The 17298-nt window shown below is 33.9% G+C and overlaps 1 protein-coding gene across 1 annotated transcript in view; it reads left to right on the plus strand.

Annotated features, from left to right (window-relative positions):
* LOC124364903 (transmembrane protein 268-like) overlaps window positions 1-11627 on the plus strand; it is a 32301-nt gene extending 20674 nt beyond the window's left edge. The window contains 5 exon segments of the mRNA XM_046820709.1: window positions 5753-5986; window positions 6811-6957; window positions 8496-8594; window positions 8597-8671; window positions 10194-11627. Of these exon segments, the coding sequence (XP_046676665.1) occupies window positions 5753-5986; window positions 6811-6957; window positions 8496-8594; window positions 8597-8671; window positions 10194-10433 (795 nt within the window). The 3' untranslated portion in view covers window positions 10434-11627.
* Window positions 11628-17298: the final 5671 nt, after the last annotated feature.

Consider the following 17298-nt stretch of genomic DNA (forward strand, 5'->3'; position numbering starts at 1 on the left):
TGGGAGATGACGCTTCCGGCTCAAATCACGTGAGGCCTGTCTTTGTCTGTCGCCAGGTTCCGGGCCTTGGCTACGCTACGCGGCTGTAAACAAGGCATTCTCTGATTGAACGCGAGATTAATAACACAATTTAATTACTTGATAGATTGTCGTTTAATGTAAACACTTTTCTTATTGGAGTTTTATTGTATCAGATATAGTCTATTATTGTTTTCATAAAATAAAAAAAGTATACAAATCCTTAATCTAATGTAAGGAATTTAAATTACATTTTAACTTAATTTCATTCTATTAAATCCCTTATTTTATTTAAATATTAATGAGAAAAATGCTATTCAGTACGATATCTATATCGTTGTGTGTAATGACTGTTAACACAATGTAATAATTATAAAAAATTTTAATTTATGGTGGAAAATAAATTGAATTAATTTAGGGTCTTGCGTAAATAAATAGTATAATAATGTGACGGAGCAGAACCTACACGACACATATCAATTAACGCAGTTTGTGACGGCGTATCAGCAGCAGGAGGATTGGAGGTAATGGAAATCACTAATAAATTAGTTCATGCTGCCAAAAATTCCCACGCCCACTACTCGGAGCACTTGGCAAAACAACGAGAAGAAATGAAAGACAAAATTAATTCTGAGAAAGAGAGGAAGCAAGCTGCAATAGAAAAAAAGAATTGGAAGCACAAAAATTCCAGGTTTTGTCCGACGCCAGGAAAAGGGCAGCTGAGTTAGACGATAAGATACAGGAACTTAGCAAAAAGTGCAAATCGTAATTCACTTTTATTCTAGACATTTTTATCAATTTCTTTATTTATGTGTACAAATATAATTTTTTTTTGTATAAACTGGTACCAAATAACTTTTCTTATAACAAGTTGTATATAATTTTTATACATTTAACGTTTATATGTTATTTTAATTTCAATAAAATTGCCTTTTCTTATGTACTAATTAAAATGTGAACCTGTGATTATGTGAAAATTTTCCTGTGGAAGAAATCGATCGAAATAATAATAATAATGTGTTAAACAAGAAAATAATTTAATAATCACGCAAGTGTACTTCATGGACTCAAACGAGTTAGCCTTAGCCAACGTACGAATCCTGTCACCCTGCATCTTGTCTAACCTGTGTCAACAAAGTTCTCTTCAGATTTCAACAAACTTGTAAGTTAAAGAAAATTATGAGCTATGTGCATGCTAATTATATTGAAATTTGTCTTTGTCATTGCTTTGATGACTGTTATGATGATGTTTTGTAAAAATAATATGCCTTGTTATATTCATTATGTAGCAAATCGCACATAAAATCGGGCGCTCGCCGCCGCTCATATGCTTGCATCGTAACCGAAGCCTATTGTTATTTCGTTCTTTTAGACGTTTCCGTCAATTCCTGCACGACCAATGACATCGTTAGTCAAATGGGAAGAAGTTTTATATTGTATTTTACCGCTCCGCCGCGTCTGTAGTGTTTACGTCCCAACTTCGCCCCCTCTCCAACACGATTTTGTTTGTACCGGTAACGTTGTTTATGAAAACTTTCCGACCTTGAATTTTAATTTTTTTAACCGTGAAAACCGTGAATTTGAGTATTTAGATTGAGTGGGAACCCTGAAAAAAGTATTTTTCAAATTTAATCCTTAACCCTCAAAGTGATGACTTTGATGGTTAAGGGTCAATTGGAACTTTGACTGTGTTATGTTTTTGTTTCGTTGTATTACATACAAACGGTTTATTCAATATTTTAGTTCTTCTTAAAGTAAAACGTAGGAAAGATTCCTCTACAATGAAAGTGGAAGCAAACTTACAAATAGTTGATATTTGTTTTGAATACATATTCATTGTCCAAGTACTTATGGTTTAGTTAACATTATTGTTTACATAGTTATTGAACATAGTTGTTGTTTTTTAAGTTGGTTTGTGTAATTTTGGTTAAAAAAAGCTTACGTCCAACATTTGAAACATTTTGTTTATTTTCTAATATTTGTTATATATTTTAAAATATATTTATACCTTAAAGAGTAGGAAAAAAAACTCTGATCTGCCAGTCAACAGGGGCATTTTTTAAAGTGTAAAACATCTGTTTTTGTTTTTCATTACCTTTTAGGCATATTCTTGTAAAAAAAATCATTTATGATACAGTACTTTAACAGATTTTTGTATTTGTAAAACTTGTAAAATGTAAAAAACCCATGTCATGCTTGAAAATGGTTTATCACTGATATAGCAATGATATACTTAGCACAGTTAACACTTGGTTATCTCTCCAAGTGCTGACTATATTCACTTCTACATAAAAATGAACAAAGTGCAACATATTATATATTTTTCAGTAAAACAAAATTAGATCAAACTAAGATAATAATAGTTATAATTACTTACCATTATATATTAAAAAATGATTAATTATCGTTTTTGAGATTTTTTTTTTATCACATTTAGCATAGCATAGCCCTTACTAAACTCACTCAAATAAACATCCAAAATGTACAAAATAAAAAATAAGAAATGTATACAACTTAGACATTTACTTTTTAGAAAAAATGCACAGAAACAAAAATGTGCTAAAACACGTAAGTAAAAACTACTTTTGTCATCAACATTAACAAAACAACTCGTATAAAGTGTGATTCCTGTAAGAAATAATATTCTGTGAGTCCTTTTTGGTATTTTACATATTTCTGACTTGTGTTATGATTAAAGAAGCTACAAATCCGAACTAAAACACAAAAGGAAAATAAAAAATTCGGCTTGTGAATAACTAATAGTGCCATTTTTATTGTTTATTACTATATAAGGTACATTGAAAAATATCATCAATTATGGATGTTAAGTTGATAGTGGTAAATGTTGACCTAACCTCGCTTAGTTATGTTGGCACTACTGGACGGCTTGTTTGACATTGAATGCCACGATGTCAGCACTTTGAAATTAAGTAAAGTTAAGTTCAGATAACAAAATCAAACCGTCATAATAACATGTAATTCTCACAGTAAGTCAAATAAATATTAATTTAAAACAAACACTCCAATAATATAGGTTTTTATTTTTTTGAGGCCTTTTGTACTCAATGAGCACATCATCAGACCCATTGTATAACCACTATAATTATTTTTTATTGGGGGTCTGATGATGTGCTCATTGAGTACGAAAGGCCTCAAAAAAATAAAAACCTATATTATTGGAGTGTTTGTTTTAAATTAATATCTAATTTCCAATAAGAAAAGAGCTTCAAGAATGTAAGTCAAATAAAGTCTGTTCTTTTTAATAATGTAGTGTGTTAGGTCTAATATAACTAGTGCGGTAAGAATATAAATAATATACAGGGTGGAAAAAAAGTATGGAAACAACGCTTTCACTAATTTTGTATGGCTTCACTTATACAAATTAAATTTTGTACATCACCACTTGTATTAAGAACCTAGTTTTTGAGACCAGTGGGGACATTTTTATCTTTTCAGGGGGACGGCCCGTGAGGAGTCGGACGAAAATCTTAAATGTAAGCATAGGCCGAGTTTGGTATCAAATTAAAGGTCTAGTAAAGAGAAACTCATTACCGCAAACCGCACTTAAAATGGTTGACCCTATCCAGATTACGGACCGTATGAATTTCATGACAAAGAAATTGAGTAATTTTGTCTTGTGAAGTAACTAATTTACTTTTCAGTAGTATTCTGTTTTATGTCGATTATGTAAATTTGAAAAAAACAATTTCCAACAAAAAATAATTTTTTTTTACCTCTACATTTGTTGGATAGCACTAAATAGGGGTTTTCCTGTCTTGTCTTCAAGAAACTGAGAGTATTCAATAATACCATCGTAACTCCTTATCAAAATGAGGTCAAGGTCCAGTCCCCTCCAGCCCTTTTATCTTATTGTGTCAGGCAAACATAAACTGGTTTAGGCAATACAAACAGTACTGTCACATCAAAACTCCACAGTTTTGTATTATTTAATATCAACTTGGTTTTTAGTCTACGTTATAATTTCGTCCACGTAAGTTAAAGTTTTAAAGTTCTTCACTAGAAGGTACTGCGATAAGTTATAAATTTTTTTACTTAAGTATTTACATTTTATTCTACTAGTTTTAAAAGCAATGTCACTTAGTGAGTTTGAGAGAATCACGCTGCTTATGATGCGTGGGTATGGAAATCGTAGTTCGTCCCTATGAAGAAACAGCGCATTTGTTTAATGACACTTTTCTTGATAGACCCCCAATTATTAAGTCAACAGTGTTTAAGACAGTAAAAAGATTTGAAGAAACTAGAAACAGTCAAAGATCGCGAAAAAAGTGGCAGGCCTAAATCGGCAACAAATGAAGAAAAATCTTTTGGATGTACTCCAAACATTTATTGAAAATCCCAGCACCTCGGCCAGAGTGGCTGCAGAAGATCTTGATATGAGCCATAGCTCAAGTGTTGAATGTTTTACACAAAAACAACGTATCACCCTTTTAAAGTAACCCTAACCCAAGAACTTGCAGAGGATGATTTTGATCGAAGGACTGAATTTTGCGAAATAATGATGAGAAAGTGTGACGAAAATTCAAAAATTTTTTAAGTTCGATATTGTTTTCAGATGAAGCTACATTCTTTGTTAATGGACAAGTTAATAGGCATAATTGCCGTTACTGGCCGACCATAATCCACACTGGATGATAGAAGGCCACACACAAAGGGCCTCAGAAAGTGAATATGTGGCTGGAATAATAAACAATAACATTGTAGGACCGTTTGTGATAGATGGAAATCTAACAGGCGAAAATTATTTCAATATGTTGACAAATAACATTTTGCCAGCAGTGCGTGCTCTTCTTGGGGGCAAATTTTAATGCAGTATGGTTTTCAGCAAGATGGAGCACCGCCCCATTACTATTTGCGGGGTGCGCAATCTGGTTAGATGAAGTGTTTTAACCTAACCGTTGGATTGGTCGATAGAGGGGATACCGTTGAGTGGCCGGCTAGGTCACCGGATCTTAATCCACTAGATTTCTTTTTGTGGGGCTTCTTAAAAGATAATGTGTATAAAACTAAACCAGCCAACATTGAGGAACTGACAAATTCGTTTATTAGAAGAAGCAAGAAGAATTACACCCGAGATGCTTCAAAAATGTGACTACAGTAGGTTTTTATAATAGACTAGCTCATTGCCAACAAGTGTTCGGGAGAGCAGTTTTGAGCACCTCATTTAAAAGGTTATGGTTATTTTTTGTAATACATAGATAATTTTTTTGTTTTTTAATTTAATTCTTTTGGATAATTGTGTTCCATAAAGTGTCATTTTCAGTCAGAACAGTTCACTTGAGACTGTGAAATTGCGGAAAAATAATAATTAATCAAACGTTACTTCTGAAATTCAAAACAGCCCGTACTCTGGATAGGGTCAACCATTTTAAGTGCGTTTTGCGGTAATGAGTTTTCTCTTTACTAGACCTTTAATTTGATATCAAACTCGGCCTATGCTTACATTTAAGATTTTTCGTCCGACTCCTCACGGGCCGTCCCCCCTGAAAAGATAAAAAATGTCCCCACTGGTCTCAAAAACTAGGTTCTTAATACAAGTGGTGATGTACAAAATTAATTTGTATAAGTGAAGCCATACAAAATTAGTGAAAGCGTTTCCATAACTTTTTTTTCCACCCTGTATAGTGTGCAGTAAGAATAACTTCCAAAAAGTGGCCTTCGGTATTATGATGTCATAAAATGTCATAAGTATTATAATAGTTATCTGAAATTGCAGCTGACAGTGGAAGACTATGTGAATATCATGGACCTTCTGACCAATGACGTCCGCTTCAGCATATACAACGTTTGCTACAAGCGGGTGTTAGTGGTGTGGATCTTCACAGCCTTTGTGATCCTGCTGGGTCTGCTATTCTCAGGGCTCACTGGTCTCACATTGTTTGGGCTCGGAGTTATGTGGCTCGTGTTTAATGCTGCGGCCATCTTCCTCTGCATGTGGATCAAGATTAAGGTTTGTATAAAGTGTTTGCTGCAAACGTGTGTTAGTGGTGTGGATTTTCACAGTCTTTGTGATCCTACTGCAGAACTCATTTTGAATATTTATTGTACAGTAGGTTTAAATGCAGTGTAAAAAGACATGTTAATCAAAACATATTTATAGAGGATATAGAATAATTTAATACTCCAATGTATAATTGTTTATTTATTTTTCTCTTATACAAACAATATTTTAGGATATAACGGTTGTCACAACATCAAAATATTAGTAAACTAATTGATATATACAGACCATGGAAGTTTAAAAAAATGTTAATATTTTATTTTCAGAAAGGTCTACCAAGGGTTAATTTATAACTTTAATTTAAATTGTTATTAGACTTAAAACATTTTAAACAGACGCTATTTTGAAACGGGTAAAGGATTTTGTTAATGTTTTATTTTTTGATAGGTCTACCAAAGGTTAATACAATTCATAACTTTAACAGATTCACCTGATGATGGCATCTTTGGTGTCGAAAGGCCTCTTGTGAAAATATAAAAATTATTGGATAATTGTGAGTTTTCTTTTATAAAATAGTTTTTTCCAATAAGAAGAGCTCCTCCTTCTGTGTATTAATGGTGATTTAGTTATGTATTGTGTCTAATGCTAAATTGTTTGAGATTTAATATATTAGTTCCTAAAACAATGTTTTGCTTATTTACTGCTTTTTTTAATCATATTTTTCAGGTAACAACAACTTAATTTTAATTTAAGCACTGGCGTATGTGTATTGTAGTACTCTGGCATTGTTCCCTGCTATTGTTGTCAATGGACAATACAAATTTGTGTTTCAGCTCAATCACAATTTGGAAAGATGTATGGCAAATGTGAACAAACATCTGTTAAGACATAATATTATCTTGGGGCTAGATGACAGAGGAAAGATCAGCTGTCACAAAGTCAACTTGTGCTTCATCTATTTCAATGCCACTGACTGTATTGTGAGTATCATTCCTCAGTAATTTTAATTCAGCTTTAGCATTGTTCTACGCACGATTTGTTCTGTGTCAACAAACGTAGTTGTCTCAAAGTCTCTACAGCTCTTCTGGCTGCCGCCATTTTGTCGGTAGCGCGGATTAATTTTTTCTAATATTCTTTTTGTTTTATAATGAATGGTGATTGCTGAAACCTATCGAGCAGCTGTTCTTTAAAGTAATTTTTAGGCAAAGCAGTAAATTTTAAATTAGCCTATAATTATCCTCTAAACATTAACTGTGCAAATAAGACGAATGACATGTAGTGGGCCTATACACTGAAGGAATAGAAACCTAGAGAATTTTACTAGAAGTGCCAACTATTCTTGACTACTCATAGTTGTGTATTTTTAAAGTTTTATTCCTTAAAATAATGTAAAGACTGAGAAAAACGTAAAATAGTTCATGTCTGAGTATAATATAACTGTAAATGCCTACTTTATAGTATTTTATTTTCATATCATTTGAACAATATACGTATAAAAGTTAAATTTCCCAAATGTATGTTTATCTTTGTATTAGGAATATTCATTAAAAATAAGTTTTAAATTAGTTTTCATTTCTTGTTTTAACTTTTTAAATTACTATGCAAATAACACGGAGGAAATTGGAAAATAATTTTGATCTGGGAAGGCAAACAACAAATATGTCCATACGAGTTGCGAGGACAAACTACACCTAACTAACGCGAACTGTCTACAACCTTGGTGTGGCCAGTGCTGCTGGCCTTTCGAGTGCAAAGGGTTAAGAAATCAGTAAATAATTACAATTGACTAAAACAAACACTACAAATAATATTGTAGGGACACGTGAATATTAACACAATTTTAAGTACTGATCTTAACGTATTTAAGGTCATAAATGTATTATTCTGTGTTTATGAATTAAATAACACTGGGTGTTACTGTACATGCACCTGAGTGTACTAACTTGTGCCTGTGACTGGTTTTATCATAACGAGCATCAACTGACCTTGTGTATATAGGAAGCTTACATTTGATGTATAGAACAGTATACAGTACACATAAGGATTGCAGATTTACAATCCTAAGACTAATTAAAATTGTCCTACAATGTGCATCTACTGGAACCCCAGAAGTTAAATTTGCAGCTCTTTTCTGTAGGACAAACACTTTACTCAGTAATCCAACATTACCTCACAAGGAAACGCCATAAGTCAAATCAGTACGAATATTATCATAGTACGTTGTCAACATAACATCAGGCAGTATAATTATCTTTTAGGATAAAAAGTCCCTTGGCTAAACAAGCAGCAACACTGTTAATATGATTATTCCACTTAATATTAGGTTGTAGTGTGATTCCTCTGAATTAAAGCAAAGCATTATCCTCATTTAATCCTAGATCTTGGATCTCCTCGTCACCATGTAAATCTAATTTATTTACACAACACCAATTTGTTATGGACTGACTACATTATGAATATAATTACACACAGTAACTGAGCTGTATTACTTGAAGATTTTTGTTTCTTTTTGAATTAGAAAAAATTGCAAGAAGTGATAGACAGAGAGGAGGCAGAAGGAAGGCCCATCGGCCGCGAGGAGACCTCGGATGAGAAGCGTAAACAGGCGGCAGTTCGGCTCAGAGGATGGACATAGAAGATCAAGACATCATCATACAAGGCAGCAACCCTAAACGGCTCTCCAGGAAAAAACAGGTGACTAGATGTTTCAAACTCTTAATTTAAGTCTGAGTTCTGATATATTTACGAGGGGTACCCAAAAAAAACTGGAAATTGTATTGCTGGCAGCCGGCAGCGTGTAGTACACATTCCTGCCGCTAGGCGTGTGTCACGCAACCCATTGTGAGCTCAGTGACCCCAGTTCCGTTGTCCTAGTGCATTCTGTTCGTTCGTAGTGACTGTTTTTCGCTAACCCTGTTTTGTTCTTGTTTAGTTTTTTGTCATGGCAAGTTTTAAGTGAACAACGTGCAGCTGTGAAATTTTGTTTTTTTACTTGGTAAAAATGCTGCAGAAAACTATTTTAATGTTGAATACAGCTTACAAAGATGATGCTATGGGGAAAACTCAGGTCTACGAGTGGTTCGCTCGATTTAAAAATGGCGACATGTCGATTGAAGACAAACCTCGTTCTGGACGCCCATCAACCTCTCGAACGGACGAAAATGTTGAGAAAATTTGTGAACTTGTGCTCACCGACCGTCGACAGACAATTGAGGAACTATCAGAGAGTAGTGGGTTAACTTGGAGCTCGGTTCAGCGAATTTTAAACAGGAGATTTAGGACTGAAAAGGGTTGCTGCCAAAATTTGTTCCTCGACTTCTGACTGACCATCAAAAGGCATCGAGTTGAAACTTGCCGCCTTCTGAAAGAAACATCTCGAAAATGATCCCGATTTTCTGGAAAAAGGTAATTACTGGTGATGAGTCATGGTGCTATGGTTATGACCCAGAACGAACGAAGCAACAGTCAAGCCAATGGAAGTCGCCATCTTCACCTCGTCCAAAAAAAATGTCGGCAAGTCAAATCAAACATCAAAACTATGTTGATTTGCTTTTTTTGGATGCTAAAGGCATTGTTCATTCTGAGTTTGTTCCTCCAGGTCAGACTGTCAACCAAACATTTTATTTGGAGATTTTAAGAAGATTGCGCAACAGTGTTCGCCAGAAGAAAAGACCCGATTTGTGGCAGACTAGAGACTGGTTCTTCCACCACGACAACGCACCAGCACACACAGCCATCTCAGTTAGGCAGTTTTTAGCCAAAAACGGCATGGTTCCGCTGCCCCACGCACCTTACTCGCCTGACCTCGCTCCATGCGACTTTTTTTTATTTCCACACATGAAAAGAGGCTTGAAAGGTCAACGATTTGACAGCGTTGAAGAGGTTTAAAAGAAAAAAACAAAGCTCGAGCTTGCAGCCATTTCTAAAGATGACTACAAAAAAATGTTATGATCGATGGAAAATACCGTTGGGACAAGTGTATTAGTTTGTAATGGAGATTATTTTGAAGGAGATAAGGTCGTATTGTAAAATATTTGATAACATATAATTTTTATAAAATAATTCCGGTTTTTTTTTGGTACCCCCTCGTATAGTTTTTTTTGTAAGTTGAAAAAATAAATCGTGTTTTGTTTCAAATTGCAAGAACCACACTTTCAGAATATCTTTTAGTGGGGCAGATCTTTTTGGGCAGACCATTAAAATAGAATTGTTGAAGGGGCGAGGAGAACAAGTATTGAGTCGTTATCTCCAACGATGGTGCAAAGACTATCTGCGACGGCGCCTCGACTGGACTATAGACGAGGAGGGTGGTAACCCTCCCAACCCTCGTCATCTACCCTCTGCCCTCTGCCCCTGTCAGTACATCGAGGAGCACCTGAGGAATAAGCCTAGGCGGGACCCCAGGGCTTGTTGTCCTTCTTTCAGTGCCTTTCTAAAGGAACGAGGCATCGATTGACTGTCCACCACCACCATCTTTGCCTGGCCCTAGTTAAAACACTCATAGATTACTAGTGTTAAGATCATTTAGTAGTTATTGTGTCAAATTGACATTTACAATACGTATTCACTACAATTCAATACAATGATATTAATTAGCCATCTTTACGAACAAAAGCATCTAACAGGCATTGACATTTTTATTGACTAGTAATATATTTTATTTATGTCAATATATATTATAACCAACTATCGACCGTTATCGTGCCACAATTGATAAAATGCACGTGTTTTATTAGGATGAGATCATCATCTATGTTAGTTTGTGACCATTCACTCCAATCTATCCATGACATATTGTCTATGGTGATGTTTTATTTAGTGTTCTTGGTCTGGTTGTTATAGCAGGGACTGATATAAAATAATGATGAAAATGTATTATTGTTTTTAGATCCACCCAGTTCTGACTTAGACTTTGAGAAGTATGACTATTCTGAAGTAATAATTTAGTATGATTATAAAAATAACCTTGTAGAGAGGTGTGACATCATGTTCAGTCCATTGTGACACTACATCCTGTCAGTGAAGGCTAGGTGTGGACAACTTAGTACTTTGTGTTTACCTAGCCTTCCTCTCAAGTTGAGGAATACAAAGAACTCGGATCAGTTTATCACCCTGGTAATTGTCTAAAATTTCAATTAAACAAGATTTTATTTTGTGGCTTGGTTGTTGGAGGTCCAAGTGTTGTCTTCTTTGGCTAAGAAGTTTTGTTAGAGAGTGTGTTCAAATCCCAATCTGAGCAGTAAAAATGTGTTTTTGAAATTACATGAAAAATGACTATTTTGAGGTGGAGTTAGGGCTCTTTTAACTCTGTCTTCCATTCAAACTTGAGATATTATACACCCTTGTGTAAAAAATATTTTTTTTGGTCAGATCACATGGGATAGGAAGCAATAAGAGGGTTTAATTATTAAGAGGCTTGAGTTGTAAGTAATTGTTGGAACTTCTATAAATATACCAGATCAAAATAGGTATTCATGTGACTCTTGTTTAAGGAACGTTTCACTTCAGGAGAACACATACACCATAGTTTTACAGCCATGACAGGCATACGTTATGAACAAAACCTCCAAACAGGGTTAAAATCAAATGAAGTGTACATTAGTTGCTCTGGCTTTTTATTAATCCTTATTGTTGTATTTTTAAACTTAGATCCAACAAATGTTTTGTATTGAATCACACAAAATTACAAGCAATACAGGGTGAATACATCACAAAAAATGTGATACAGCATTTGTCAAGAAAAACAGCATTGCTTGGAGAGTATTTGGAATTGTCATGTTTAGTTTTAGTCCAAGCTGGTGTTTAAATTTGGTCACATCTTATTTCATAGCTATAGAAATTGTGTTTGCTAGTAAGTGTTGCTTATTTTAACCTGTCTGTCATCTCTGCTTGAAGTAGTATTGGTTGCATGTGATGTGGGTGTCTGCTTGTTTTGGGATATTTATAAAATTGAAAATTCAAGTAAAGTTGGATAATTTTACTATACTTTGAATAAATATGCTATTAATGCTGCATGTGAGCGTCTGGGATTCATTCTAAATGTCAAAAACATTCTACAGTATTTTGAAAAATCCATTATTAAGCAAAATAACTATTTTTTCATCCTCAAAAAGGTTATCATTGCTAACAATATAAAATATAAGATTTAATTTAAATAACATCATACATACTAATGCTGCTTAAATTCTTGAATTAACTTTTAAGGAACCCACTTTGGCAAGCTTTAGCAAGTTTTATTGAAGTATTTGTTACTACTAAAATCATGCTTGACTTGTTTTATCCCTTGAGGAATCATTGAAACTGGCTCCAAAGTTGTATTTATTTGCTCATTGTTATTTTGCAGTTTATTACTAAAAAAAAATTAATCACCTAGAAACAATGTCTTGTCCATCTATTGCTGACACAAAAGAACTTCTGTAAAATTAATGTGACTATTGGCCCCAAAAGGTTAAGACTTCCACTTCTTCAGAGAGATGTGTGTTTTTGAGCACAGTGCTGTTGTGGGATCTTGAATCATCAAGAGTTCAATTGGTTAGGCAGTAGTATGATCAGTAGGTTTATAAGGGTTAGTGGATGGCCAACGACCACAAACAATTGTTTAGAATTAAACACGCAAGTAATTAACATTTAACACTTGAAATTAATTAGTTCTTGAGATTTTGTTACATCTAATAAATAGTAGTGAACAAGAATTATTAAATATCACTTTTCTCAAGGAGGAGGTACTGTGTTTGCATAGTCTGTGGCAGTGGAACTTCTTGTTCAAGTTAGAAATAGTGCAGGATTCAAATTCTGTAACACACTTAATCAGTATTGTTCACCTCTTAACTATATTGACTCTCTTCCTTATTATGTTTTACAAGGTTTTTGTAGAGGTCATTGGCCTTCTCGTTGGGTAGAATAAGGCCAAACAGGAGATCAGCCTCGAGAACAAAGAAAAGCAAAAATCAAGCAGTAAAAGACTGAAGTTTTTTCAAAACTCTGAATATATATTTATATACATACAGATTTCTATATCTCCAGATCTCACACAAATATAGGTTGAGGTAATCTTGATGTTACAGCTGTTTTACAAAACTCTCCTCAATGATTTCTTCTGTCAGTATAAAATGTCAGACGAGTTTCAACTGTTTGCTCACCAACAATATCCTATGTTTGTTTCTATTTCAAATCACTATATATTGTCAGCGGGACATGGATTCAGTCAACAATCAAAACATATTCAAAAACGATAAATGAATTAAAGAATAACATGAGTAGTTGAAGTTTGAATATAAGCTTCACCCTGTTTCAGATTTCTCCATATCCATCAGTTTGTATCTCACCAATACAATTTGATGAATATTTTCAAGTGTTAAGCCTTGATTACTGTTTTTATTTTCACTCAGTTAATGTAATTTGTTTGTACCAACTCAGAAGTGCCTGAGTACACATATGGGTTGTTGTATGGCTGCGTGACCTCGGCTCGGTACACTAATTACTTTCCCCTTGATTGCTTCAGCTTTAGCTGTCTAGTCTTGTCTCAGGCTTCTTTTGTGAGTGATTCTAAGGCTCAATGATTGTCCATTTTATTGTAGATGTAAACTATTTTGGATCCATCTCTAAAGATGTATTTCAAATCTTCAACTACAAAATAATAAATTTTCAAAATTGAAAATATGGTTCTGTATGCTACATAAATTTAACTGTTTACAAAATTTGTATTTTTTATATTTTGAAATTAACTTGGAAATATTTTAAATCCCAACTTTACTAAATCGTTCAACTAGATTTATATTAAGTAGGCAATAATCCATGATTAAATGTGAATATCAACTGAATTGAAATCCGGACATTTATATGAAGTTACATTGACGGGAATTGAAACAATTGATGTCTGTACTGTTGGTGTGTTGTACGACTAACAGCCTGTTGGTGGTGGTGGGTTGTAGGAACGTGCCCCTCCTGCTTCTCTTGCGCTACTCCTCAGCTACGCGCTGGGTGAAGTTGTTGGTGCGCCAGCGGCTAGACCTGTGTGTCGACCAATCGCACGGCTCCCCTCCCCTCCCCCCCGTCACTGCATCTCCGCCCGCTGCCCGTTGTCAGTTCATAGAGGAACACCTCAAGTACAAGCCAAGAGGCAAGTTGTCGTGTCAACAAATCTGTTGCCTTCCTGATTTTCCATTTCAGTAAAACACTCTCAAAGAGGTTACCTACCGTACAATTGGAGGTGTTAAAAAATACTGGCAGTTGATATTAAGAGTTTTACTCTATCTTTCTTTGTAAATGTCAATAGAGGTAACAAATTTATAATAACTTAGACTTTTGAAAGTAACATGGTTTTTTCGGACCTTTCCCATCGTTCAGTGATAGAATGAATCAGTAACACTACGATTTGAGATCTGCAATCTGATCTCTTCTTCAGGTGGATAACTAACTAATGCAATTTTTTTGACTATGTCGATTGAAACTTGTTTACTAAAAGATAAATGAATGTTGATCATGAACTTAACACACGACTACGATCTTATAGTGGTTAGTTTAGTCATCCACCTCAGAAAGAGATAAGATTGTATGTCTCGAAACATAGTGTTGATAAGTTTTAGTATCACTGAATGGTGTCAAATGGCTGAGAAAAAACCCCTGTTACATTCACAGTCCTTTACTCCATCAAAAAAAAACTTTAAATATTTTATATTGTGCATTTCTTATCTTTTATTTTCACCCAGCTTCTGCCATCTATCAATAATTTATGTCAAAATTCTGTTTTGGAGTATTGAGGGTTGCCTTCTATCATTGCAAACACTCTACCAAATTCTTTTGATTATTTTGTTCCCTTTGTTGTACACATTGGGATGAGTGTTAAAAGTGGTTGTGCCTCACGTGCGTACCGAGCTAACCTCTTTGTCAGTAGTCTCTCACTCAGCTTGGCTCGGGTCTACTCACTCACTGTGTTGGGGACTGGGACTACTAACTCGGTGGCAGTTCTCTCTCTTTCAACTTGTGCCTTGATAACTATGGTTGTTGCTAGTGATTATTGTGCCTTCACACTCAAAACACAGCTCTGGTATACATACTTTTGGATAACTTATATACATTTAGTATTTATGTTAGGAATATATTTTTTATATTGTATACAAATCACATGTTATTTATATATCTACTGTTGAGAAGTGGCAAATGCTAGAATAGGTCTTGTACAGTGCAGTATAAGGGCTGGGTGGGTCCCGGTATTTTGTCAAATCGGGTTTGGATATGCCAAAAATTAATTTTCCATAAGTTTTATTGTTGCCATGTCAAAACGTTTTGTGTTTTAAAGATTTTCTATGTGTTTTATCTTTATCTGTAAATGTTATTTAAATATCCTGTTAAACATCTTTTCAGCTAACTAGCAGTGTGATCAAAGTGAACATTTTATCAAGATGAAAACTTATAAAAACTGGTAACAAAACTATATTCCAAACAACTTTAACTTTAAAAATATGCATTATTATATTTATAAATCAAAATTATAAATACAGTTTCATATTTGACATGGGATACAATTTTCAGCTTGAAAGGATAAAAATTTACATTACCTTCTTTCTATTGTTGCCATGTCCCATTCCAAGAGTATTTTACATATTTACTTTTATTTATCAATAGAAAACGCACCAATAAATTATTGTTCTCACAGAATGTGTAATAAAACTAGATAATGTATACTTCAAAGTAAATGATAAGTTTAAACCAGACTTCTAGGTGAAAAATGTCAAGGTCAGGAGGAAAACTAAACTCACATAGCCTGTCAGATAAATTATTATATTTTTTAGAGAGACTGATTATCCTCACTGGACAAGACCAATAATTGCCGCCATTTGTGTATTTCACATTTATGCTGTACTGAACCGTTCAATTCAAAACCAATCTTGTCTCAATGCAGCATTTGTGATAACTATAATAATAAGTGATTTTGGTACCTGCTCAGCCCTATTTAAAATATAAAATATCAAAATATATCATTGTTGTTTATCCAAAATAACATCTTTTGTTCGCCATATAGTATTACGGTTATGTTGAAAGTATTTCAGTAACAATGCGATTGCAAATGTGTAAATTATACTTATGTGTAAACTCATTTACTTTTTTATAGGAATTTAAAAAATGTCATTCATTATTATAATTATGATAAATTAATGTTCCTTAGTGGAGTAGTTATCTTATTATCTCTCATTACCTGAAAAACTCATTACCATAAATAATAAATAATTAATTTATACATCAAAATTCGTCAGATAATGGCAGCTTCTGAAGTATTAACTATAGTTTTTTAGACATATGTTTTAAGATAATTTATTACTTCTTTTTAGACTGTATTTAGAATCTCGGAGAAAGTTGTTTATGAAATGTGTAAATCAATTACAGTATGTTAGAATCTCAGAGGTATGATATAATCAGAATCACCATAAAAACAATGGCAAAATTACAATAGTGCTGAATTTGTTAGATATTTTTTAACACCACGAAAATATGGTCTTTATTTTATTTCAGATAGTGCGTTTTGAAGAAAATGAACTGATCTTATAGGATAAATTACAGTTCACTTCAGTGATTTTGTTTTTGATTTTGAAATAAAAATAGCAAAATCATTAACAGATAAAAGTCAAAACTATATATGTAATATGCCCCCCCCACCCCCCCCCCCCCCCACCCCCCCCCCCCCCCACCCCCCCCCCCCCCCACCCCCCCCCCCCCCCACCCCCCCCCCCCCCCACCCCCCCCCCCCAAGAGATGAAAACTAGAATTAAAGGTGGAAATCAAATAATGTTTCGATGCAAGGAAAGGCATAACAAACATAAAAAAAAACACCCTAGAGAAAAGTTTTTTTGAAGATTCAGATTTTGGTATTATGAATATATTGCAAATCATGTACTGTATTAGTTGGAATAAACAATGTAAGACTTTTTAATTAACAATTATATTTTTGATGACATCAGTACCTGCAGAACTATCATTTCAGATTGGCTAAAGTAATTATAAGTAGCCTACTATACTGCTGAAAACATAGTTGAAATAAAGTTTTGTTATTTTATACAACAAATAAAACTAATCATAAGCAAATATATCTGAAAAAATATATTTTTTTTTACATATAAAAGTATAGCTTCACTATAATACAATTTTAAAAGCCTAAAACGTTATTCAGTTCGACATTATAGCTCCAAATGAATTTGAAGTAAAATCATGTGTTTGGTATTTGATTAATGGCAGTAAGTTCAATGATGTTATCAATATTTTTGATTCACTTACACGATTAATTTAGTCCTCATCACCACTGTCATAAGAAAATGTCCTCGTCTTCC

This window comes from Homalodisca vitripennis, chromosome 6, assembly GCF_021130785.1.
Source record: "Homalodisca vitripennis isolate AUS2020 chromosome 6, UT_GWSS_2.1, whole genome shotgun sequence".
NCBI classification, from domain to species: domain Eukaryota; kingdom Metazoa; phylum Arthropoda; class Insecta; order Hemiptera; family Cicadellidae; genus Homalodisca; species Homalodisca vitripennis.